Below are 25,410 nucleotides of genomic sequence, written 5' to 3'. Positions count from 1 at the left end.
TTACACAGAAAAACATTTGATGCATTTCAGGCAATTTTACCCATAATTACCCACTTTTCATATTCAATGGTAACTGTAGGAAAAAATTAATGTGAAATAGTCTACGTGCGCAAAGTTCCTCTGCTGCACTCAACAAACCATTCCGCCCTCGCCTACTGCTCGGGCGTAAACGTTTCTTTCGGTGCAGCAAACTGTCACTTTGCGCACTAGTTGCACAAATAACTATTCCATTTTGATGGATAATTTTACAATTTTACGCATTTCCCTACGACTGTTGCAGCTTCTTTAGTGTATTGAGTGTGAAATCCTCAGTTTTGCAACAATAGATCAATTGACAGGGAAATTTGGAGGGAACGTTTGGAACACAATATTTGACTTCGCAGCTTTGTTGAGATCACTCAGGTGGTGAACATATTAAAAGTCTCCATTCCTACAACTTGTGCTAAAGGAATGAGATCACTCATCAAAATAATTCTAAATAAAAAAAATATCTGATTTCCTACTGAGCAACTCTACACCGAATTTCCTGTTCTTGACATGAGAAAAATCGACATTAAAACTCTTCTTATTTTTATCAAAACGTAAAGAACAGAATTTTTCACACAGCTACACCATAATCACCCAACTAGACATATGTTGAATTTTGAATTTAATACATCTAGAGCAACCTTTACATTGGTCGATAACAATCCTTTTCATATCGCTCACCTACTTCATCGCAATCAACAATAAAAGAGGCTGATGGATGCAGTGTTGCTAATTTAAAAATAAGATAGTCACATGGTTGCTTGGTATTGGTCGGGAGGCATCAGAAGCCCTCATTAACTCGCCTTATATGTAGATCCTGCTCCATTCCAATATGCGAACTCTGTTAACTCCGTTACTGTGATGCAGCACTCTGAACATTACAATAAGTAATTTAAAAACTTTGGGAAATACTCGAACATAATACTATAGTCATCTTTAACAAAAAACCCACGACATCATGCCCTGTTTATTATATTGTAATGATTGTAAATGAAAATAATATAAAGACAGAATTCTGCAGGATTTTCTATTTCACAGTTATTATAGATAAGAATTCTTTCCCCACAAACGGACTAATAGTCTATGGGGGAAATATTTATTTCCTGAAAATATTGATTGAATTGTAATGAGAATGTTTTATTAATGTATTTTTGTTGATGGAAATAAATTGAATTGAATGAGGGTGGTTTAAAAGTTGAATATTTCAACTTTTTGCTTATACGCAAATATCTTGGAAAAAATGCGTCTAACCGACTTGACTAAACATTTGAAAATGAATCTTGATAAATTCCCTAGATTTTTGTCCAGTAGAGTTTTGTGATATTTCCAACAATTTTAGAGATATTCGTTCTCGAAATTTAAAAACAAGATATTCTAAAATTAGCAGCTTATGATAAAGCATGAAATGACGTAATGCATGCAATGAGAAATGGAATAGAGATTCAATAATGCATTATAACGTTCAATGAAGGACATACGCTTTTAGTACGGTAGGCCTATAATGGTGTCCCCGAATAATCATAAATATTTTATTATTTTCTCACAACACAATCCTAATTCTCTATTGAACTTGAAAAGTATTCCAGTAAACTTACTGTATAGAATAGTGAGAAGATTGATACGTGTACCGTGTTATGTTTGAATGATAGTGGAATTAATATGCATGTAAAATCTCAAGGACCTCAATTAAAATTCGACTACTAAGATGAAAAAAGTGAAAAAATTATAAAAGAAACCTTGATAAAAATTTTATTGAGTTCGATAACAGGTGATGGATGGAAAGTAACACTGGAAAATTGCATCCACCATTTTCTATTGCATTTTTATTCGCAAAAGAGAAGTAGCGTTTTTACTTGGGAATTGTATTCTTGACATTATTCAGTGGGGGCAAATAGTCCCACTATAGGATAGAGGCACATACATTATATTCTTGAGAGGAAAATTCGAATTCAATGAGACATGTAAGTATTTTTCATAACTTCAAAATTTCAACCAACTCTTAAAGTTCCATTCTATTAAAGTATCCCTATTTCGTATTTTTACATCACTAGATCCTTCATTGTTTTATTATTAACTAATCAATTGATTTTGGTATCATCAATTGGGGGTTTTATTTTGTTGTACTAGGTTTGTTGTAGTTCTTTACCTTATCCCTGGAAGGCTTTTACTTCAATTTTGTTTTATGTATGGCACCGTACGTTAGCTCTAGTTAACAACTCATTTGTTGTTTTTCTTTGATTTTTTCGTTTGATCACTTTTTTAACATACCTGCGCACAGGTCCAACACCAAAGCAGGTATTATTTTTTAGCCAATTCCATTACTCGTATTTATTTACAATAATAACTAATATCGGGGACCGAGCTTCGCTCTGGAGTATAAAAGCATAAAAAAATTATTACGAAAGAAGAATTTATAATAACATTCATAATTCATACAGAAAAATGTTCTATCTAATCACAGTAAATTGAGATAAATTCCCAGAGGAATGCTAAAATTTCCCTCACAAAGGCCCGGTTGCACACAAAAGCCAAATTTCACGTGAACCAAATCAGAAAAGACTATTTCAAAAAGATGAATCTACTGGAATTAATCAGGATTGAAAATAACCCGGCTTTTTTGCAACCGGTACTAAGTACCTGATTTAATTATTACAAAAGTTCAACAGCTGAGTCATAATTTTGACACAGTCCCAAACACATGTACTCGCTCACTCAATTCCATCATCAACAGACGACGAAATAAATATTATCAGCTGTTTTTCCAAGGATGATTAATAAATATCCTTTTAAGGTCCTTCAGCTAGTTTTCCCAGGGATGAGATCGAATTTTTATATTATTAACCTACTATGTTCTGAATTTCGTGAGAATCGTTAGAGCCGTTTTCGAGATCCGGTAAAATACAAACATATAAACAGAAATTGCTCGTTTGATTGTATAGGATAAATTCAGCCTAATCAGATGTTCATTATTCACTTATTCATTATTCGTAGATTGATTGACAATATACGGTGGTCTATACAAATTATTTTTTTACCTATAATACCTTGTATTCTTCAGGATATTGTGGCAGAACACAGAAGAGAACTGGAAGAGCATTTTCAGAGGAATCAAAAAGACTGGAGTGAAATTTGTAATAGAGACTGCTTTGGTTGTTTCTCCCTACCAGCCATGGCTAACACTGAATCTCATCCTGATAACATTGGCATTTTCATCCATGACATTTTTCCTGTACGTTGGTGCTATGAGTATGTACTATGCTCGCTCAGATCTAATGACATTTGTCGAAATCGCACATGCCTACTCAATTGTATTAGCCTTCTACATCCTACTGATCACACATTATGCTATCAGGATGCCCATGACTCATGAGCTCTATCAAATGATAGACACTGGTGTATTCGAGTACAAAACGAAATATGGCGAAGACGATGACATCAAATTGAAAAACAAAATTAAATTCTACCGAAATGTTTTCCAAAAAGTTTTTCATGTTGCAATTTTTTTGATACTATGCTTTCTGGGTATTTTAACTCCATTCCTGATTAAGTTTTTTGGAAACAAGGATGGAAATAATATTGAAGAGATCAATTACGATCTACCAGTCCCGTTGTGGTTGCCATTTGAGACTGACACTTTACTTGGCTACACTTTGGGATATTTGTTTGTATTTGGGGAGGTAGCACTGATATCTGGCTACTTGTCGTCAGCTATACCTTTCCTAGTGTTTGTCATTTTCGAAATAAACACGCAATACATGATATTGAAGCGGTCCATACTGAATTTGGAGCACAGAGCTTTGGAAAGATTCAATTTTTGTGGGAAAATGACCGAGCAACGAATTGAAATACTTAGAGGAGATAAATTTTATTCAAAATGCGTTCAAGAATGTATTAATGAGAATATACAACACCACATTGAAATTATAAGGTATGATATTATGATTTAGCTCAAAAAATATGAACTGTTGTTTTGTTATAAGGTATGATATTATGATTTGGCTCAAAAAATATGAACTGTTGTTTTGAACTATAATTCCATTTCTCTAATCGTTGTAAAGCCTTGTGCACACCATATGCGGTATTTTTGGGGTAGACGTTAATTTATACAGAGGGAGCGGGAAATTTTGAAACATTTAACCCAGGCTTTACGCAAGTCTTATAATCACAGAAAAAAAGAAATAGAAAAACTGCGTTCTTTTCTCAATGCTTAAATTTTCCTTACTAATTGAGCACACCACTGCAAATTACATAAAGACGAAGGCATAGATTTCAACCATTTAACAACGGCTTAAAAACTATCCCGCCTCCGTCGCTGCCATGCAAGTTGCAGTGGTGTGCGCAAGGCTTTGGAGTGCTTAATTTTCTATATGGATAGGCTAAATGTCGGCCATGAGACAATCTATATAGCAGCAAGTTTATCACTGAAAAACAATAGTAGATTACAAGAAATGCAATTTTGATAGTAAATGGATTTGGCATACCAATAGTTACTACCAAGATTGTATTGATATGGAAAATTATTATTCATTGATTTGAATATGGAAATCGCTCAAATGGGAATGGAAGATATTTTTGATAAGGCCTAATTATTTAATAAGAAGAAAGAACAATTTTTGATTAGAATGTAAAAAGCTAAAATTAAGTCATGAACTGTGAGACATCTTTTGAAGATTTTTTTTATTATTACAGTAACTTATTACCGCATATAATTTGATTGTGATTGTTCAAACTGTTTCCTCTACTATCAACAATTGTCTGATCAACCAACATTACTAAGGGTGTCCATAAGAATTTATTATCTTTTCATGGTCTACAGGCTCTTCAACCTCTTTCAAGATGTCACATCAACGGTCTTTGGTGTTATAATAGGAGTAAGCATGGCTGTTTTGGCATCCTTATCAATAGTGCTTTCAAAGGTTAGATATTTATATTCTCTTCATTGGACGTTGGTACACAAATAACATGAAAAAGGATAGTATTGTTTTCTTATGCTCATGAAATAATAATTAATAATGTAAGCTGTTACGTAATAGCATATATAATCGTTTCATGGTTTCAATACTGTATCAATAGCATACAGTACTGTTGCGGGTTTCTACACTAATAAAACACTTGAGGCGATTTATTCTGATTAGATTTATTACTTACAACACTATAACACACGGAGGTAAACCAGAAACAACTATAAACTGATAACTACCTCGTAAATTACACAGAATATTGACAAGCATACGTTAACTAATATGAATAAAACCAAGAATGACAACTGTATAAACTAAAAAAGTCTATCACTTTATCACTAGTATTTCACGATTAGAAGCATCGAACAATACGACTGTAATCTTTCAACTGACTTGCCGACTGCAACACGCGCCATTTATATAAGCAACAGAACTTTCAAGAAGGATCTAGAGGTGTCGAACACGCCCGACCAATCACAGTAATTGTTGATTACCAGAAGGTTCCGGAGCGCGCTTGTCATTTGGTCGACGCCTCCCTGCACCAAGACGAACTCACGGGAATGATCTAGAAGCCTCCTGCCGTTTTGATTACCAGAAGGTTCTAGGAAGCGTTTGCCATTGGTCGACAGCTCTGTCACACTGGAAGATTCCAGAAGCCCCTTGCATCTGCCGCCCCTCTAAAGGTCTCATCCATAACAATGCATAAGAGGGCTATTGCATTCTCAAAAAATTGCACAGTATCAGAGAGATGAAAGATTGAAACTTTCATCAAAACTCACATTCATCATCAAGGTAGAATTACATGATATATTGTCCAATAAATATATACTATTTGTAATATATTTTGTAGTTCTGATTTTTTATATTTTTTCTGGATACATAAGAGGAGTCTAGAACAGAATTTTTTGTGCTAGATACAGAGTGGGCCAATAACCTCGTATTTTCGGTTCATTATCTAGTATCAGCTACTTCCTCCAAATTCAGTCATCGGACGGAAAAATTCGATATCACCCTTTTTTGGATTAGAGAATTTTGAAGAAAATGAAATCATTCAGAGCAATATATCTTCAATTACTGAGTTAAGGAGTGATCCGTGGTCTAGTGGATAGAGTGCTCGCGTAGCAGCTTAGAGATCCCGGGTTCGAACCCCACTCAGAGCCAAAAGTTTTTGAACAGGTCAATCCCGTGTTATCGGATGGGCACGTTAAACTGTCGGTCCCGGCTGAAGTATGACAGTCGTAAGGCCCATTGACGGCTCAAATGATATAGTCAGGCGAGGTGGAACTTCCATCAGGAACTCCCCACCAATAAAAGCCATACGAATATTATTATTATTATTTTTACTGAGTTGAAATATCTCAAAAATGAGTAAAATTTCAAGAAAAAAATTAATTTTAGTTTTTATTTAACAATATATATGATTGTCACCATTAAAATATAATTCAAATCCTCCTGGGCGTAATTTTGTGCTCTACAACCTAAGACGACTACACTCTAAAACCTTAATCTCATATAGATTTTTCTGGTACACGTGATAATAATGCTCCTCGTATTTTCAAAAACACCTAATTTTTCAGGTACAACCATCATTAGTAACTTTATTGTCCTCACATTGAGATCTCGAAACATGATATAAGTTCATAAGATGATTATGTTCTACTAGAATTATCCGTTAGATGCATTTAATATCAGTAATGTCTAGTGGAGAGGCGTGCTTAAGGACACCTCAAGGATCAAAATCCCAAACACTCATGCCTTTTGACACAATGATCGGATCTCCTTGTACTACAGCTCATTCCTGTCGGCTCGTCAAGGCGGTACAAAATCATGTATCATAAGTCAAATTTGTTGGAAAAAAGGGAAATTTATTGTTGAGAGTACTTCAAAACAATTGAACCACCATGATTTTAAAACGCCTTGCGAGCCGAAAAGAATGAGCTATTGGAAGATGCAATTATTGGGTCAAATTTAAAACTTATGAGTAATCGGAATTTTGTTCCCTGAGGTGTTCTTTTGCGCGCCTCTCCACTAGGAAATACTGAAATCAAGTAAAATCACTCCACTTGTATGGGCTCTCCTTTATTAAAAACAAAGGGATCATTCAAAATTTTGTTTGAAATTTTTTAAATGAAGGGGTACTTCATGCTTTTATATTATTTTTTCAAATTGAGTGTATCTTAGTGCATCTTGAGTGCATCGGGTGATTCTCATGGAACATGAGCTTATTTCTGAGGTTTTTGATCATAATTGGAAGCGCTGATTAGTGCTACTGCCTTGCAGGAGGAATGCCAAACTAGTGCAAGTAGTCTGAAAACCTTTTTATTAGAAGAGAGTTTTTGCTTGAAAAATATTTTGCATTTTGTTAAATTGCCTTATGGAATCACGATCTTTTTTGAATGTGGTTGTCAAATGTAATCATGATTCTCATTCAGTGATTGATTTGTATAAGTGATTTGCACAGTATTACAACACGTGTGAAATTATAGAATTATATTCTTCCAATGCAAATCCTATACACAGGATGATTTTTGATAGTTGAATTCTCTCATTTCAGGCAGAACTATTTTCATTCATTTTTATCAAATTCACATTCATATTTTTCGTGGAGCTTGGGGTAGTATTTGGTTATTGCTTGATGGGAACCTTTTTAACTCTCGGGGTAAGTTAGCAATTTTATAGATGATGATTGATTTGTCAACTACAGATGAAAATTCATATATTTATAGATTGTAAAATCGTCATTCTAATAATAACACTTCTCAAACTCATAATTTGTTTATAGACAAAATTTAATGAACATTCACAAATTGTGATATTCTATAGACTGGCTGGCCGCTTTGACTTCCTATAAAATGAGCGCTGCTATCCAGAGATTGTCAGTTTGGTGTAAGGATAAGCATACTTGACAAGCAATTAGGAAGTACCGGGTTCGATTCCCGGGCTGGCAAATAATTTTTGGATAGTAGCTCTCATCGAATTTCCATCTAGCTGTTAACCCTGATTTCAATATTTGCAGTAGCAGAAGTCTTCCGTGATTTACAGTATTTAATTTGGATTTTCGTTTAATAGGTAGTAATAAAAAATTTATTGACAGCATTTGAATAAATGCAATTTCTTAGTAATTTCCATAAAAAATTGTATTAGTCTAAATTATTTTGTAAAACTAAAAACTGAGTCCTGGGATGACAAATATTATTATTAAATTCAATTAAAAGTAAAATTCAGAGTGTAGAATTTAACAAGAAAATTTGTATTTCGAAGGACATAAGATTTTTATTTTCTGTTTTAGAGCCAAGAAATTCCAAGTGCTATATATAATTGTCCTTGGTATAATTTGAATGAACGACACACAAGGACTCTGAGAATATTTCAGATCAATTCAGCAATGAGTATTGAATTGAAAGGAAATGGATTGTTTTTAATAGACCTTCAATTGTTTGTACAGGTAAATAAATGAAATATTATTGATAACTGTATTATCGGTTGCTATATTAATAAATCAATCATCATAATAAATAGATGCTCAATACTGTTTAATTCTAAGTTTTCTTTATGAAAAACAAGAATTTTGTAAGAAGATAATTCAAAAGAAGAACAAAGAGAACTTTAACATATTTTAACAATCAATGAAATACATGAAAAATATGTTTTAATGGGCGTTTAATGAGCAATTGATGTTTTGTTGTGATTATTTGTAATTTTTTTCACTGATTTTTTGTAAGTTGGACAGAGTTTTATTTTTTACAGATCCGTGTTCAAGTTTTGAGATTCTTCTCAATTTAATATTAATTGGAGGCTTGATTCATATTGTATAATCATAACTATTAATGCTATGAATTATTTTGGTATACACATTAAAAAATTCTCCTCCCTCATTTTTATTCTCCAAGGTAAAACTTGCAGCAAACACCTTGAAAAAATAATTAAATAATCTTTAAATAATTTTCATAATATAATTATTTTCAGATTGTTCAGACAACTTACTCAATATTTAATATTTTTTCGACAATGGGAGAATTATAGGAATCGAATTCCCAAGTCATTGAACAATATTCACCAGGAGCGTTAATCATAGCATCGCTGAAACATAATTTCGACCAATTTGAATCAAACTACAACTGCAACTGAAGAGTTAGCATGCGAGAGCGCACACAAGGTTTTATAGAAAATATACCAAGAAGTTTCACTTTCTATATTTTTTTGTGGAAGCAATGCAGGTTTCCGTATTTGAGATCAATAATATATGTTTAATGGAAATGTGGTAAATTTCATTCTTGGACCCTTAAATAAAAATAGTAGTGTAATTTTTATGATAATGATCAGTGTACAATAATAATTATTCGTTGTGTAGGCAAGCAGCAGCAAACATTAAGTGTCTAGAAACATACTGTAAACTGGTGCCCATACTAAGAGGCTAAAAACTTTTCATAGAAGGAGACATTCAACCTGTTCTACATCATGATATTATCTTTCCTCCCCTTACTTGTCCTTTGTATCAAAGTGTGAATCCTGGTCACTGCATCAAATACGTTTAGTCTAGTTTGGATTTCAAAGGTATATTAGTTTGCGTCAGCAGCTTATTAAACAAATTGAAGGTAATTCTTGCTGTAGATAGCTCTCCTGAAAGTGAGCAGTCAGAGATGATAGATTCATTCCCAGATATTTGCAGCTATTAACTATACTTCAATAACCTCATTTTCGTACGGTACTCCCATGTATTATGTCTGCCCAGCCTGCCACCTTTTCTAAAGATAACTAATCTTTGACTTGGCCAAATTAACCTGGAGAATTCATTTTTCGCAGTATGCCTCCAGATTGGTTATTATTCTTCTTGTGTAACGAAATAGTGAATTGGATTGGGAAATATAATAGAATAAATAAATATGAAGAGCCAAGAGAGCATTCAAGGCGATTGGAACAAGTTGGAAGCTCCTGAAAACAGTGGTAAGAAGAGGGTGACGCATTCATATTTATACTAGCTCGCTTCGCTCGCCTTATCCGTCTATTATAGCCAGGGCCCCCCTTGGACCCCCCGCTGAATCATTCAGAAATGAGAACAACAGACTCGCTTCACCCAAGACAAAATTTCCAGAACCAATCTGAAAATATGTAACAAATTTGAACATTTTCTGTTCATTTGATCTTTATAAATTCTGAGAAAACGCAAATGAATACTGGAAAAAGCTAATTTAGGGCGTATTTTTGGCGTAATTTAAAGTCCTCTAACAACAACACCTTATACATTGTACACCTTGGCTGAACTCATGTACTGAATATGAACATTTCATCTTAGTTCGTGAAAAATTTTATAAAACGCAGAAAAAACGCTAGGAGAACGCTGTAAACCCGCTTTTCCTGGGCATATCTTTGGCGTGATTCTGAACTGCTCTCAAGACAAAATTATTAGACCATGGCTGAACTACTGAACCAAATTTAAACATTTTTTTATTAGTTCTTGAAAACGTAGAAAAACTCTGAAAAACGCAGATTTTGGGCGTATCTATGGACATTTTTAAAAATTTGTTCTTAGTCTGCTTCTGGGAGGCCAATTGCCAAATTTGAACGTATTTGGTGTAGTAGATGTTTCGTTCTGTTGATCATGAATCAGTGAGTAAGTTAGTGAATGAATAAGTGCCTTTTCGCTTTTATATAATACCGTATAGATTTATTGAACTATACCAGGATAGTGGAGTAACACGGCATTTCAATGCAAATGAAACAATAACAATTAAATAATAAGGGAATCAATAACTGAATAATTGATTCAAATCTGGCGCTCTGTTTGTTATTATTGGTTAGCTATTTCTAACAAGTCTACAGCGTTTCAATGGCAACCAGCGACGCTATAAACTGTTATCTCTTGTCACCAGTGTAGCTTTTACCTTTCAAGTTATCAGTCAGCTCCAAGACCTATCAGTTTGTGGCGAAGCATGGCAATAAGCACACCTTTCTGATTTAGAAAGACACAGTGCCTCTTTTGCTGAGTAGTTGCTAGTAGAAATTCAATATCTTAGCAGTGCCTAGCTAATTACAATTTAAAGTTTACTGAGCTGATAAGAAAGGTACAGGTAATTCTTGAAAGAAGTGAAGACATTTTGGTGGTTAAACTACACGAAGTCAACACTCATAGACACTTATTTGAATCAGGTAGGTGCTAGGTGCCCTGTTATTCACGAACTACCTAAACAATATGACTCAATATAATATTACTTTTCCGAAATAACACAATCCAAAGAGATGCATCATTCAGACAATTAAAAATTTTACAGAGGAGCAAAATTTGCAGTTTTTCAATCAGGCAAACCAGTCTTGCCAACCCTCCATTACTGCAATATAATATTGGGAGACAATATAGTTTAACAAAATAATTTAGAAATCATTACCGTACGGTAGTTGCATTACGCAAATTGAACTATACAATTTTATTTTACAACAGAATTACTCTATGAACCAACAATATTATATAGTAATTTCTCTATGAATAATCTTGGGAAATATAAATTATAGAGGATTGAGTGAATTTGAATGGAAGATTTTATTCATGTCCCTCAGGAAAAGTATCTTCTCATATTTAATATTCTAATATGTTTCTATGTTGGGAATGTTCTTCCTTACAAATTTGTGCCTCTATTGCTCACAAGAAAATTCGACAAATAAATAATATTTTAATGACCGTGGAATCTGAGAAAGTTTTTACGTGAAGTAGAGTGAAAGTGAGAAAAGCCTGACGTGCATATCATAATGATAATTATTAACAAGGCTTTAAGCTAATTTCCTCTCGGCATAATCCAAAATTAGCCGCTTATGATAGTTCATGAAATGATAATATATGCAATGGAATATGGAGCAGAAAGTCAATGAAGGTAGACAAGTATTGAGTAAACCTAATCACGAATGGAATTTGAAACTGTATCCAGGCAAGCTTGTAGAATAATAAACTTCGAAGCTTGAATAATACTGTAATCTCGAAATGAATTGCATGACGTAGTTTAAGGACCTGACAGAAACTGAACTCCTTAGGTGGGAAAAATGAGGAAAATCATGAGAAAGACCTTTATAAGAATCATACAGTTATCGATTTTAGGTGAATGAAAGAATATTGCTTTCGTCAATGATTCCTATTAATATTTTCATTCTCAATAGGGAAGCAGTTTCTATACGAAGAAATTACATGTTAACTGTCGATCATTTCACTCTGGCAACACATTTTAAACAGAAATAAGGTGGAATTTTCAAAAAGGAAATTCAATTTATTAAGACATGTAAGTACTGTACTCAATTTGGAGATCCAATTCATACAAAGTTCAAAATCTATTTGATTTTCAATTAACCATCAGAATATAAATCTGAAGCCAGAGATCAATACATTAGTAGTTCATCAATCAAGTATTATTCTGAACTTCAAAATTAAATGAATAATTATTGGTGTGTGATGAAATTAGTGGCAGTTGTTGAGTTACTAAAGTGCAGTTAAAGTAAATTAAGGCTATTTTATTTCAGACTGTTTTCAAATAATTTGAGTTTTGTTTAACATTAAGTAATACACAAGTAGCAAAAATAATATGTGTGGTAAATTTGATTGATAAAAAATTGGATTTATTAGTATGCTCAATATAGTTACTTGACATTACTGTATAATAAGCTCATAATTAGATTTTTCTATGATAAGTTTCTCATCGGTTATGCCTTGTATTATTCTCCAGGATTTTGTGGCATAATACGGAAGAAAACTGGGAAAGTATCTTCAGAGGAATCAAAAAGACTGGAGTGAAATTTGTGATAGCGACTGCTTTTATAGTTTCCCCGCACCAGCCATGGCTAACACTGAATCTCATCCTGATAACATTGGCATTTTCATCCATGACATTTTTCCTGTACGTTGGTGCTATGAGTATGTACTATGCTCGCTCAGATCTAATGACATTTGTCGAAATCGCACATGCCTACACACTTGTGTTAGCATTCTACATCCTACTGTTCACACATTATGCTCTCAGGATGCCCATGACTCATGAGCTCTATCAAATGATAGACAGTGGTACATTCGATTACATAACAAAATACGGTGAGAAAGATGATGAGAAGTTGAAAGATGAAATGAAATTCTACCAAAATGTTTTTCAAAAAGTTTTTCATGTTGCAATTTTTTTGATACTATGTTTTCTGTGTATTTTAACTCCATTTCTGATCAAGTATTTTGGAAACAAGGATGGAGGTAGAATTAAAGAGGTGAATTACGATCTACCAGTCCCGTTGTGGTTACCATTTGAGGTCGGCACTTTACTCGGCTACACTTTGGGATATTCGTTTGTATGCGGCGAGTTAGCACTGATATTTGTCTACTTGTCGTCAGGTGTACCTTTCATAGTGTTTGTTATTTTTGAAATAAGCACCCAATACAGGATTTTGAAACGGTCTATACTGAATTTGGAGCACAGAGCTTTGGAAAAATTCAATTTTTGTAGGAGAAAGACCGAGCAACGGGTTGATATTCTGAGAGGAAATGAATTTTATGAAAAATGCGTTGAAGAATGTTTGAAAGAGAATATACTCCACCATATTAGAATTACAAGGTACGTTATCATTCATATAATGCTGTTTAATGCTTCAACTTTATTTCTCTAATCTATATAAATCTCACATGAATTGGTAAATTTTCTGTAAAACCTTTAGATTATTATCCACTATTACAGTAATCCATCAATTATTATTCGCCATTGATACTTAAATAGCAATTAAAAACATAAACCCTTCATATTAATCCACCAATGTTTCTCTCATAAGGAAAGGTAATCTCTTTCACGGCACTCTGTCATCAACTTCTCACAACGTTTACAGGAGTGTATGTATGGTGGAAACAGATGTCATTTTTAAAATGTTGTTTCCCGTACGTAATTATAGTCTGTCCAAACAGGCGTGATCTCTGAAGGATTAGGCCGACCCACCACCACTCACACACACAACCGCAGTCCGCGTTTGTGCGTGTGAATAAAGGGACGGTTTGCATACCTGCCCGCTAATAATTCTTCTATGAATCGCCTTGTGCTAAAAAAATACATTTTTTTAACTGTCAACTTTACTCAATTTGTACTCCAATTACTGAACTCTAAAAATGATTCCTTTCAAAATAAGTCCAAACACAGTACAATTTTATGTGACAACTCTAAACATTTTTATAGTCAATAGGTTACAATAATGTAATTCATAAATGACTTTTTAAAAGCTTAGAGTGTCACAAATGTATCGTGTTTGAACTCATTTTGAAAGGAATGATAATTATGTAGATTTCAGTAATTAGAGTACGAATTAAGAAATGTAATTTCTCAGCACAAGGAATACTTGGTGATAGCACAAGCATTCTATTGGTTTCAATTTAATTGTTCTTCGTTCATTCCTAGAAGACTCAATAGCGCAGGTAGGCAGGACGTGTGTGCCTGCGCGTGGGAAGCGAAAGTCATCTCAATCCTTCAGCGCTCACGGCTGCTTGGACTGACTATAAATGTTCAAACTTTCCCCCCTCTCTCAAGTATCAAAATGACAACATCCAAGGTAACTGGGAAATCAAAACTAATTTGAATTTCGTTCAACAGCTATTTAATAAATCCTTCATATTTCATTGCACAGCCCTGTATAACACATTAAGAGAATTTGAAATCAATTTCTGGTCATAAATGGATTGGGAGATCACGCTACTGTTGAAGGTGGATTCACAACCAACTCTACTAGTGCGATGAATATCTGATGCGATTTTTCTTTTTCAGTTAATCTTATACTGATATACATATATAGTTACTTTTATACAAACGTTATTTCTAAAATTGACAGTAATTGCCGGATTAACTCGAATTACTGTATGTGACTTTTATCTTTAACAGGTTCTTCAACATTTTTCAATATGTCACATCAACGGTTTTTGGAGTTTTAATAGGAGTGAGCATGATGGTTTTGGCTTCATTATCAATAGTGCTAACAAAGGTTAGATATTTATTGAACGAGTGTTAGCGTGTTCTTACTTTTAGCTCAAAGGATAACGTCGTTGTCCGTATGTGTTTTTGTCCGTATGTTCTACAATAACTTCTGAACGATTTTATCAATCAGCTTCAAATTTTGGAAAAGTGAACGAATATTCTTCGAACCTTTTTATAGATCAAGTTTGTTGGGCGACAAAATTAACGGACTCCTTCGTACGTTTTTAGTATACAACAAATTAGCATTGAAAGTGTGTAGAAAAAAATTGTAATTTATAATCTAGTCGGCTGGATAATTATTGCATTGCATGCAATAATTACTACAATTTTTACATAACTTCAGCTGATGCTATATTGGGAGATTTATCGAATCATGTACTATGTATCAAATGACCACCTTCTTCAGAATGAAGTTGGATTCATATGGCGGGCAAATATTTTGAAGCAACAGAAGAGTAGATTTTTATTTCGAATAGGATTTCCAATAAAACCTACTGTCAAATTATCCTTTAAAAAGAAATATTCAGCTGTTTTCATAATTTCCATCAACTCTGATAAATTAAGTGCCGGTTGCACAAAATCGGTTAAATTTTAACCATGATTAATTCCACTAGAACCAATCAGACTGTACCCTGATTGGTTCTCGTGAAATTAATCACGGTTGAATTTATAGTCCAGTCACTATATACATTGGTGCTTGCAATTTATACTGTAGTTCTGATTTTTTAATATATTATTTGGGTACATAAGAGGAGTCCAGAACCAATTTCTTCATGCAAAATTTCCTTGTGCTAGATACAGAGTGGTCCAAAAACCTCGTATTTTCGGCTCATTTTCCAGTTTTCAGATCTACCTGAGCGCTCTACCTGATCTCAGATTGTAGAGCACAAAAATACGCACAGAGGGATTTTGAATTATACATCTGAATGGTAAAAATCGGAAGATATTGTTGATCAAAATCTAAAATTCATCAATAATTGATTTTCTATTCAAATTTCACTCATTTTTGAAAAATCATAACTCAGTACTCATTGGATATAGAGTTCCGAATGATCTCATTTTACTCAGAATTTCATATTCTAGGAAAAAGGCAAGAGCAAATTTTTCTGTCCTATTACAAGATTTGGCAGAAATATCTGAAAACTGGAAAATGAGCCGAAAATACGAGGTTTTTGGACCACTCTGTATCTAGCACAAGGAAATTTTGCATGAAGAAATTGGTTCTGGACTCCTCTTATGTACCCAAATAATATATTAAAAAATCAGAACTACAGTATAAATTGCAAGCACACCCCCTTTTTTATGTCTATATTGACTGAACTATTAACCGGCTTTAGTGCAACTGGGCCTTAAATTTGCGGATTTCAAAGATCAAAAGCTTCGGATGATCAAAAGTTGCGGATCACAATACAAAAGTTTATGAGCGAGTTCTCCAACACAGGGGGTCACTAGTAATATATTCTTTAAAACTGGTTATCTCTCAAGCTGATATAAAATTGATACTATTTAATGCTTTTCAATCTATACTAAAGGCTATATAATTTCAATTGAATATTCACATATTTATTGCGATCCAAATGTTGGTGAAATATAATAATTATTAGCCAAAGTTCAATTATTATGAAAAAGTGATTAACTTAAAGTAATTAAAAGTAATTTCTATTCAGTTGATTATTGTATGTATGAAAGACATTTTCAAGTCTTCTTCATTCTATCACATTGATGTTGTAAAACATAAAAAAATGTTTAAAAAAAATAAATCATAGACACATGGACGATTTTTTATTTGATTTTTTCTATTTCAGGCAGAACTATTTTCATTCATTTTCATCAAATTCGCATTCATCTTTTTCGTGGAACTTGTGGTAGTTTTTGGTTACTGTTTGATGGGAACCTTTTTAACTGATGAAGTAAGTGAACATTCATACTGATCATATTATTGATTCAACTACATAATAATAGCTGATGATAATTCTCAAGATCAATACAAAAAAAAACACCTTCAGCGCTCCAGGTGGAAGTTTTGTCAACTTCACAAAATTCCTTATTCGGGATTTGTAAGCTAGGCTATGTTAATAGAATGCATGTAGTAATGTCAGCACAAGCAGGTAATGTTTTCTATTTCTCAATTATTCTTCTTTAGATTATTATGACAAAAATAGTGTACGTTACTTGGACGTGAATGTCTTTTGCAGTGCTCGAATGAAATTCTAGTCTCGGCTAACGCATCATTCTCGCCTGCAAAAGGCCTCTTCCAGTCCTTGTGACGTAAGATACTATTACCTACAGTTACTTTAAAAAGTGACCATTTTTGCACTGATTGCAGGCCGCAAAGAATCACTTTTTCGCACTAATGTGCAAAGTAAGAACTTTGCGTACTCCAGATTTACATCATGACATCACAAAATAGTTATTAGTAGGTTATAGAGGACCAGTGCAGGAAAATCGAGATTAAGTTGGTAACACTGACTGTAGTAGGCATTTGAATGCTTACATAAGAAAAAACCCTTCAAGCATTCAATCATCAAAGAGTGGCTTAGTAGCTCAGTTGAGAGCATAATGGACTGGTAAATAAGAGATTAATAAGGTTGATGAGGTTGTGAGTTCGAATCCATCTACCATCTCTTTTTTGCTGGGAATTTTCAACTTCAATGGGAATTATTATCCTTTTATATTAAGTTAGCAATATCTGTATGTCTGTTTATATTTTATAACTGGTTATCTGGTTATTTATGTTCAACGGATCTCGAAAACGACTCTAACAATTTTCAAGAAATTTGGAACAGAAGGATATAGAAATTCGATTACACTAGGTCTCATCCTTGGGAAAACTCGCTGAACGACATTAAAAGGATAATCCATCCTTGGCTGAAACAGCTAAGACTTTCGTCGTCTGTGGATAGTAAAAAGTGAGCGAGTGATTCTGTGGAAAATCAAAATATCGCATCCCCGAAATTCATAAGCTGACGTATAGCCAGCTGTAAAATATGAACACAATAATTTTAGAGAATTGTGTTCTGTTTATCAATAAATAAAAATAACGAGCGAAGCTCGGGGCCCCGATATTTCATGTTATTTCGACATAATACATCATACTTAGAATAATTTAATGAATGATTAGAAAGAAAATTAAAAATTAAAAACTAAAATATAAAATTTGAATAAAAATTAGAAAATTTAAGAATTTAAAAAAACTTTGAATTTTAGTAATTTTAAAAATTAGAAATTTAAATTTTTGGAAATTTGAAAAATTAAATCGGTTAAATTATTAATCAATCATTAATTAAAAAGAGATACTTATAATTGAAATGATAAGATTTACGAAAATATATTTCCTCACACACAGGCTTTGCCCATGTGAGGAACCTTCTTCAAGAGGATATGTATATTGTATATTGTTTGTACTTTCTAAGAAGAATAAAGATAATTTCAATTAAATTATACATTTTAAATATTATTAATTATTTATCATTTGGAATAATATTTGTTAAATTAATTAATCAATTGGTTAAAGATTATTCAAGTATAAAAATTGATTTCTAATTAATTAAATTTCCAAAACAATTAAATTATTGATTGGAATAAATTATCAATTTACATGTTTTATTGAATTTCTTTTAAATTGTTATTTATCACAAAATTATACAGACAAAAATTTGATGGATTCCAGGAAATTTTACCCATAATTATCTACTTTTCATATTCAATGGTAACTGTAGGAAAAATTTTACATATTTTTATTGATTTATTGTTCAAAGTTGAATATTTAATTTGATTTGAACGAGCGTTAGCGAGTTCTCACTTTTACTTACTGAAGGCCAAAGTCGTTGTCTGTCTGTTTGTATGTTCTACAATAACTTTCAAGTAGAATTTGATCAATCAGCTTTGAACACGTATTCTTCAAACCTTTTTACAGGCCAAGTTCGTTGGACAACAAAATTGACTCACTCCTTCGTCCTTTTATATCCTTTTCTGGATATAAAAAACACCTTGAAAGTGAATAAGAAAAAATAGTTTCTATTTATAATTGACCGAACGAAGTGAGGTCTAAGATTCAAGTCGACGGTTTGGCATTTCTCTTAATGTTTAAATGTTTATAAATATTATATGTTTATATGTTGCGCATTTACGGCAAAACGCGGTAATAGATTTTCATGAAATTTGACAGGTATGTTCCTTTTTAAATTGCGCGTCGACGTAAATACAAGGTTTTTGGAAATTTTGCATTTCAAGGATAATATAAAAGGAAAAAGGAGCCTCCTTCATACGCCAATAATATTAGAGTGAAAATCGGACTATAGAATTATTCACCATAAATCAGCTGACAAGTGATTACACAGATGTGTGGAGAAGCCAGTCTATTATTGTATTTGTATAAGGTCTATAGTTTCAATCAAAGACATTAAAGAGGTATGCATCTTTAAGCTGGGTTTACACCAAAGTTATTAACAAAATGGTTATAACTTAATCCTTATAGATTCTATTAGATTGAACGGAAGTTGACAAACACATATGTTCATCATGTGTATGATAAGTTATGTTCAATCTAACATAATCTAAAAGGATTGAGTTATTAACATTTTTTTAATAAATTTGGTCTAATCGCAGCTTCAAGGTCTTTGGTTTCAATATTTTGTTTTGCAGTCATGGTATTATTATGCGTGCCCATCAGTATCAATATTCTCACATTCGAAAAACTTATTTAATAGGTGAATAAAAATGCTGGAGAAATTATAATATTTTTGATTCTAAAAAAAATAATTTTCATCAGATAGAAAGATCATGACGGAACTGGATGAATTATATCTACTGTTCACAGAACTACTAGTTTAGTCAGCTGCCTAAATTAATTGCATGTTATTTCTGTAATTTTTCGATTCATATAAAAAAGCTGATGGTATTTTGATGGTATTATTTTTCAATAATGCAAGTTATTGAAAAAGTCATATCATTGTAGAATGTTGAAATATTTATTGAAACTTGTGAATATTGTCAGAGAGAAATCAGGTGATTCCACCCTAGGATCACCACTTGATGCTTGCTGTTTGTGAATTTCCTCATTTTGAACTGGTTCATTCCAGATATTAGTAGTTTTGAACACTTTATCATGGAACTTGCCTTTTCGAATTTATACTCATTCGAAAGCTTATGAAATGGAGAAGTTTTTGAAATATTGAAACCACTATAATCACCCGGAGAAAAACCGATAAAAAACGGTTTGAAATTTCACTTTGAATTTGAAGAATAGCATTTGTTCAAGTTTAAGCCCTAATAAAATACTACAATATATCTTACAACAAATAAAATTACATCAATCTTGTTTGAAATGTTTTTCTCTTTCCAACAATACCCTTGAAATTGAAATTCGACCAGTAGTTTTCGATTTATTGAGTATTTAATGACCAGAAGTAGGCATATTCTGAAATTATCGAAAAATCGATATATCTCGAAAACTAAGGTCGATAGGAAAAACGTTTACTGAACATTTTTTGTCAGAAATGTCGAGTAAAATCTATGGTTAACGGTTGTTACAACCTTGGTAGGACACTCTGTATATATATTTCAATTTATAGTGATTTCAAATTTATTTCTGTAGAATAATTAATTATTATTAATTTTTTTCACAGATCGTTCAGACAACTTACTCAATATTTAATATTTTTTCGTCAATGGAAGCTAATAAATTGACATGAATACAGAATAAAAAATTTTTTGATTAGGGTAGGAGAATTTGAATCAAATGACTGAAAAAGCTTCAATGAAATGACTTTGAACTGTGAATGAAAAGTCATCAAAAATGTTGAATAACAATGGGAAAAATACACCAATTTTGATAAAGAACGTATCAAATTTCATTTTGTATAGTTTTTTTGAGAAAAAATGCAGTTTGTATAATTATTGGGATAGATATCATTAAAAAAATTTCAAAGAAAATGTTGAGTATTCTATTCAAATTTTCCAGAATCCAAAATAAAATTCAAGTTGGTCTAAATCAAATCAAATATTTTCTATTATTAACAATTTCATGTATTTGTCAACAAATTAAAAACATAGATCTTGGTCAAAATATTATACATAAAATTTGTATATAGTTCAGTGACCAGGTAATTTTTGCTAAAAAAAACTTCGAACACGCTCATAATACGCTTTTTTGTGCAATAATTCTGGAGTATTGGACATCCTAAATACAGAAAGTTGACTTAGCCCTGGAGGTTTATGAAAAAACCCCGGATTTTCGGTTCCTTTTCAAGTTATTTGAGAATTTCAACAAATCGAGCCATCGGACAGAAAAAATCACTGTAGCCTTTATTTTAGAAAATATAATGTTTAATAAAATGAAATAATTTTATTTGAAGCTCTCTATCTTCATCGAGAGCTGAGTTACAATGTTTCGAAAACAAGTCAAATCTCATGGATAAAACATTTAGAGGAATTCCCGTTTTTAATCGACTATAACTTCCGATTTCCACAATCAAAATTTATGATTTAGAATCTCTCTAATTCTGTAATTAGGCGTAACTCTGTGCTCTACAGCTTGAAACCAGGTAGATCGTTCAATCTCAGAGATTTCTAGGTACACCTGACAACAATGTTACTTTTAATTCGATGTTGATCTTTGCTAGGATATGAAAATGAGATGCTATTTATTTTTAAAGCAAATAAAACACTTTAAAGTATGATACCTACTTCCTTTAATAATTGAATGAAATAGTATGAGAGTTAAAGCTTCATAAGAAGTTTGGAAGATTTTTTACAGCCGTTCGTTCGAAGTTCATAGGGCGAATATAGGCCTAGCTTGACGTAAAATAAAAATTTCAAAGTTGTTGTCAATGAATGCAAAGATCGATTGTTATGCAAATTCAAATGACATTTTCACTCTCTTGCGCAGTTGAATCATTGATTCGCATGCTACATCCGAAAGGTTGAAGGACATAATGACATGAATAATTTCACAAATTCTCACCAAATCCTGACAGTATTGGCACGTGTTTCGAAACAATACCGTAGAGGTTACAGATTTTAACACGTATATATAATGAATATACATGAAAGTTCAAGCATTGCAACATTTAATGTTTATTAACAAGCTTATTCTACAAATCTGGAGTACTGAAGCAGACTGAAATCATAGAGTTATTCATGTAAGTTTTTCATATTATTCTAAAGTCTGTGTTGCCCCCTGTGGGTTGGGGAGCATTGAGTCGATCATCGTACTCAAGAATGTGTTGAAAACTAGAATTCACCCACAGTATCCATGCTTGTCGTAGGAGGCGACTAAAATGGACCTCAAGGCAACTTCAGAAGTTGCCTTGCCTTCAAACCCACGGGATCTGCCCCATCAGGACAGTTTCGGAGGGGCAAAAAGAAAAACCCAAGAGACCAGAGATGGGTGAAACTCCAGGAACAAATGTAGGTCAAGTGGCTAAGTCGAGGGTGACCAGGTGCCCTAGAGGCAATTTGGCGACCCCTCCTTCAGCGCAAGGACCTACAAAGAAGCCAGAAGTGGAACTCACGTAGGTCACGAGTTTGTGGGTGGAGACCAAAACTCACCACTGATCAGAGAAGGGCGGCCATTCAGGCAGACCCTGCAGAGTTTCGGAGGGGCAAAAAGAAAAACCCAAGAGACCAGAAATGGGTGAAACTCCAGGCACAAATGTTGGTCAAGAGGCTAAGTCGAGGGTGGCCAGGTGCACTAGAGGCAATTTGGCGACCCCTCCTTCAGCGGAAGGACCTACAAAGAAGTCAGGAGTGGAACTCACGTAGGTCACGAGTTTGTGGATGGAGAGACCAAAACTCACCACTGCTCAGAGAAGGGCGGCCATTCAGGCAAAACGTCTTACCCTGCAGAGTTTCGGAGGGGCAAAAAGAAAACCCCAAGAGACCAGAGATCCGTCCCTAAATAAATAAATAAATAAAGTCTATGTTCTTATCATTTTTTTTGTATTCTCATTAAATAATTGAACAATAGAAATTGAATGAATATATAGTACCTATCACTTAGAAGTCTTTGCATCTTCCAAATTAGCCTTACTTAGTTTTTCTCATTTTAGAATATTTGGATCATTTTAACATTTCTAATTTGAAAAGAATGAATTTGAGTCATCCAATAAGAACCCTGAAGTCTCCACCAACCGCAATCTATTATATTAGTGATTATTGACTCTACATCGTGAATGTAGTGCTGCTATGTGGAGAAAGCATTGAAGAAGTCCAAGGAGTGCTGGAGAAAAACATTGGAGGAAAAGGGTCTTAAAATAAATAGAACCAAGACAGTCCAGTTGAACTTGGGACCTGAAGATGGGCGTGTTATATAGCTCGAGGGAATAACTTTAAATCTGGTAGAAAAATTCAAGTACCTGGGCTCAACCATTGATAAAGACGGAGAACTGGACAACGATATGGCACATCGAGTGAATACAGCCTGGATAAATTGGAAGAAAATTACTGGAATACTTTGTGACAGAAGAATGAATGAAAAACTCGAGGGAAAAATCTATAAAACAGTTTTGCATCCCGCGTTGACATACGGAGCGGAGACCTGGTCAGTTAAAAAAGCCCATGAACACTGACTGAAGGTCACTGAAATGAAGACCCTGAGGTGGAGTTGCGGCGTACTAGAGAGGGTAGATTTCGACATGGTATAATAAGAAACAGAATGAAGGTTACAGAAACATCACAGAAGATACCAGAAAAAAGACTGATGCGGACATGTTTAGAGAAGGGAGGACGATTATGTGGGGGAGAAAGGTCGACCTATGTCGAAGGCAATAGGAAGAGAGGAAGTCCTAGGAAGAAATGGGGAAATTGTATCGCCCAAGATCTTGTAGAGAATAGACGAACACCAAAGCCCATGATCGAGACTGACCCGAAATGCCGACCCCACCAGAGTGGGAAAAGGCTGAGGAGAAGAAGAACATTGTTCATTGTATACAGTCCTACAAGTACAAAACTGATTTTGAATTGTAGAATTTATTAATGTTATGGAAGAAAAATGGTTCTCATTCTTTTCCACATGTTTGAATATTTACGAAATGGATAAGATATATCAGTTAACTTTTTTTAAAGCTTTTTTGTCATTGCACGAAATAGTCTTTGCATGAAGCAATTATAATAGCCTAGCCTACAATATTATATCATTCAGATCCACTAATAATAACGTAAACGTTGAAATGGTTCTATTATTTTGTGACATTATACATGTGAAATAATTATAAGACTTTTTGTCTACTGAAAGTTTCATCCAAACATGACTGAAAAGAATAGATCAGTTATACCTATATGCTCCTACTTAACACCACTTCTTGACAAAAATGACCAAAAAATAACTTAAAGCTAATTATTATTCTTCCAGGGTGATGTCGGAGAGCACAGATGAGAATTGGAAAAGCGTAATTAGAGGAGTAGACAAATGTGGAGGAAAAATAATCATAGCAGCCGCTCTAATAGTGTCTCCTTACCAACCATGGTTAACATTCAATTTTCTCATGATATTCTCATTATTTTCATCGATGGCTTTCTTCCTTTATGTGGGTGCAGTCAGCTTGTATTATGCAAGAGATGACCTGATTACATTTGTCGAGATAGCTCACGCTTACACATTTATGTTTGCATTATCGTTACTATTATTGAAACACTATATCTTCAACCTGGAAAACACAAAGGAACTTTTAAAACTGATAGATTCAGGGATATTCAAGTACTCGACTAATTTTGGCGAAGATGAAGATACTAAACTGAGGAAGACCATGAAATTTTATCACACTATTTTCGATGAGGTTTTCCAGACACTTATTTGGGTGGCTTTTATTCTTCTTGTAGTTCTGGCTCCTCTTTTGGTCCATTTCTTTGGAGGGGGAAATAATGATAAACAAAGGGTTGAGGAAATCACTTACAATCTCCCTGTACCACTCTGGATGCCTTTTGATATGGATAGCACACTTGGCTACAGTTTCGGCTATTCTTTGGCTTTTCTTGACATTTTTCTGATTGCCTTGTACCTTACTGCGGCTGTTCCTTTTATTGGTTTTGTGGCGTTAGAGGTGAATACTCAGTACACAATACTCAAACGGTCAATTCTTGGCTTGGAAGATCGAGCTTTGGAGAAATATAACAGCATCAAAGGAGAGACTGAGGTCGAGATGGAAATACTTCGTGAAGATCCACTTTATGTGTATTGTGTTCAAGATAGCCTCAAAGAAAATGTCCTACATCACATTGAAATATTAAGGTAAGACTTTTTAATCTTTGTGCAATTTGAATAAATAAAAATTTCACGAAGACAGACAGTCTGAGTTTAAAACTCGAAAATGAATTTCAGAATCATATTTATTTCAAGAACAAGGAAGACTACGGCTATTACGCCCAATTCAGTTTTCACTACAATTAACAATGACATTGAGCGAGTAAATAGTAAACAACATAGCAATACAGTAAATGCAATTCACTCAAGATAA

At 33.4% G+C, this 25,410-nt stretch overlaps 2 protein-coding genes across 2 annotated transcripts; both read left to right on the top strand.

Moving 5' to 3' along the window:
- Positions 1-1,861: 1,861 nt before the first annotated feature.
- LOC120353427 lies at positions 1,862-9,899 on the top strand. Its single transcript, XM_039437136.1, has 6 exons — positions 1,862-1,988; positions 3,086-3,955; positions 4,844-4,943; positions 7,543-7,647; positions 8,278-8,433; positions 9,792-9,899. Coding segments are annotated over exons 1-6 (1,269 nt in total). The 5' UTR covers positions 1,862-1,986; the 3' UTR covers positions 9,828-9,899.
- Positions 9,900-10,997: 1,098 nt separating this feature from the next.
- LOC120353428 lies at positions 10,998-24,601 on the top strand. Its single transcript, XM_039437137.1, has 7 exons — positions 10,998-11,135; positions 12,132-12,250; positions 12,692-12,862; positions 13,454-13,561; positions 14,864-14,963; positions 16,762-16,866; positions 24,309-24,601. Coding segments are annotated over exons 2-7 (510 nt in total). The 5' UTR covers positions 10,998-11,135; positions 12,132-12,248; the 3' UTR covers positions 24,333-24,601.
- The last annotated feature ends 809 nt before the right edge of the window (positions 24,602-25,410 follow it).

This window comes from Nilaparvata lugens, chromosome 10, assembly GCF_014356525.2.
Source record: "Nilaparvata lugens isolate BPH chromosome 10, ASM1435652v1, whole genome shotgun sequence".
Classification (NCBI taxonomy): domain Eukaryota; kingdom Metazoa; phylum Arthropoda; class Insecta; order Hemiptera; family Delphacidae; genus Nilaparvata; species Nilaparvata lugens.
This window is presented reverse-complemented; position numbering and strand designations above follow the sequence as displayed.

Bases quoted from the DNA above. Each gene is read 5' to 3' on its own strand.
- LOC120353428 (XM_039437137.1), top strand. The intron at 14,964-16,761 runs GTTAGATATTTA...TTTCTATTTCAG, and splicing joins TATCAATAGTGCTAACAAAG to GCAGAACTATTTTCATTCAT. The intron at 16,867-24,308 runs GTAAGTGAACAT...TTATTCTTCCAG, and splicing joins GAACCTTTTTAACTGATGAA to GGTGATGTCGGAGAGCACAG.
- LOC120353427 (XM_039437136.1), top strand. The intron at 3,956-4,843 runs GTATGATATTAT...CATGGTCTACAG, and splicing joins CACCACATTGAAATTATAAG to GCTCTTCAACCTCTTTCAAG. The intron at 8,434-9,791 runs GTAAATAAATGA...CATTTTTCGCAG, and splicing joins ACCTTCAATTGTTTGTACAG to TATGCCTCCAGATTGGTTAT.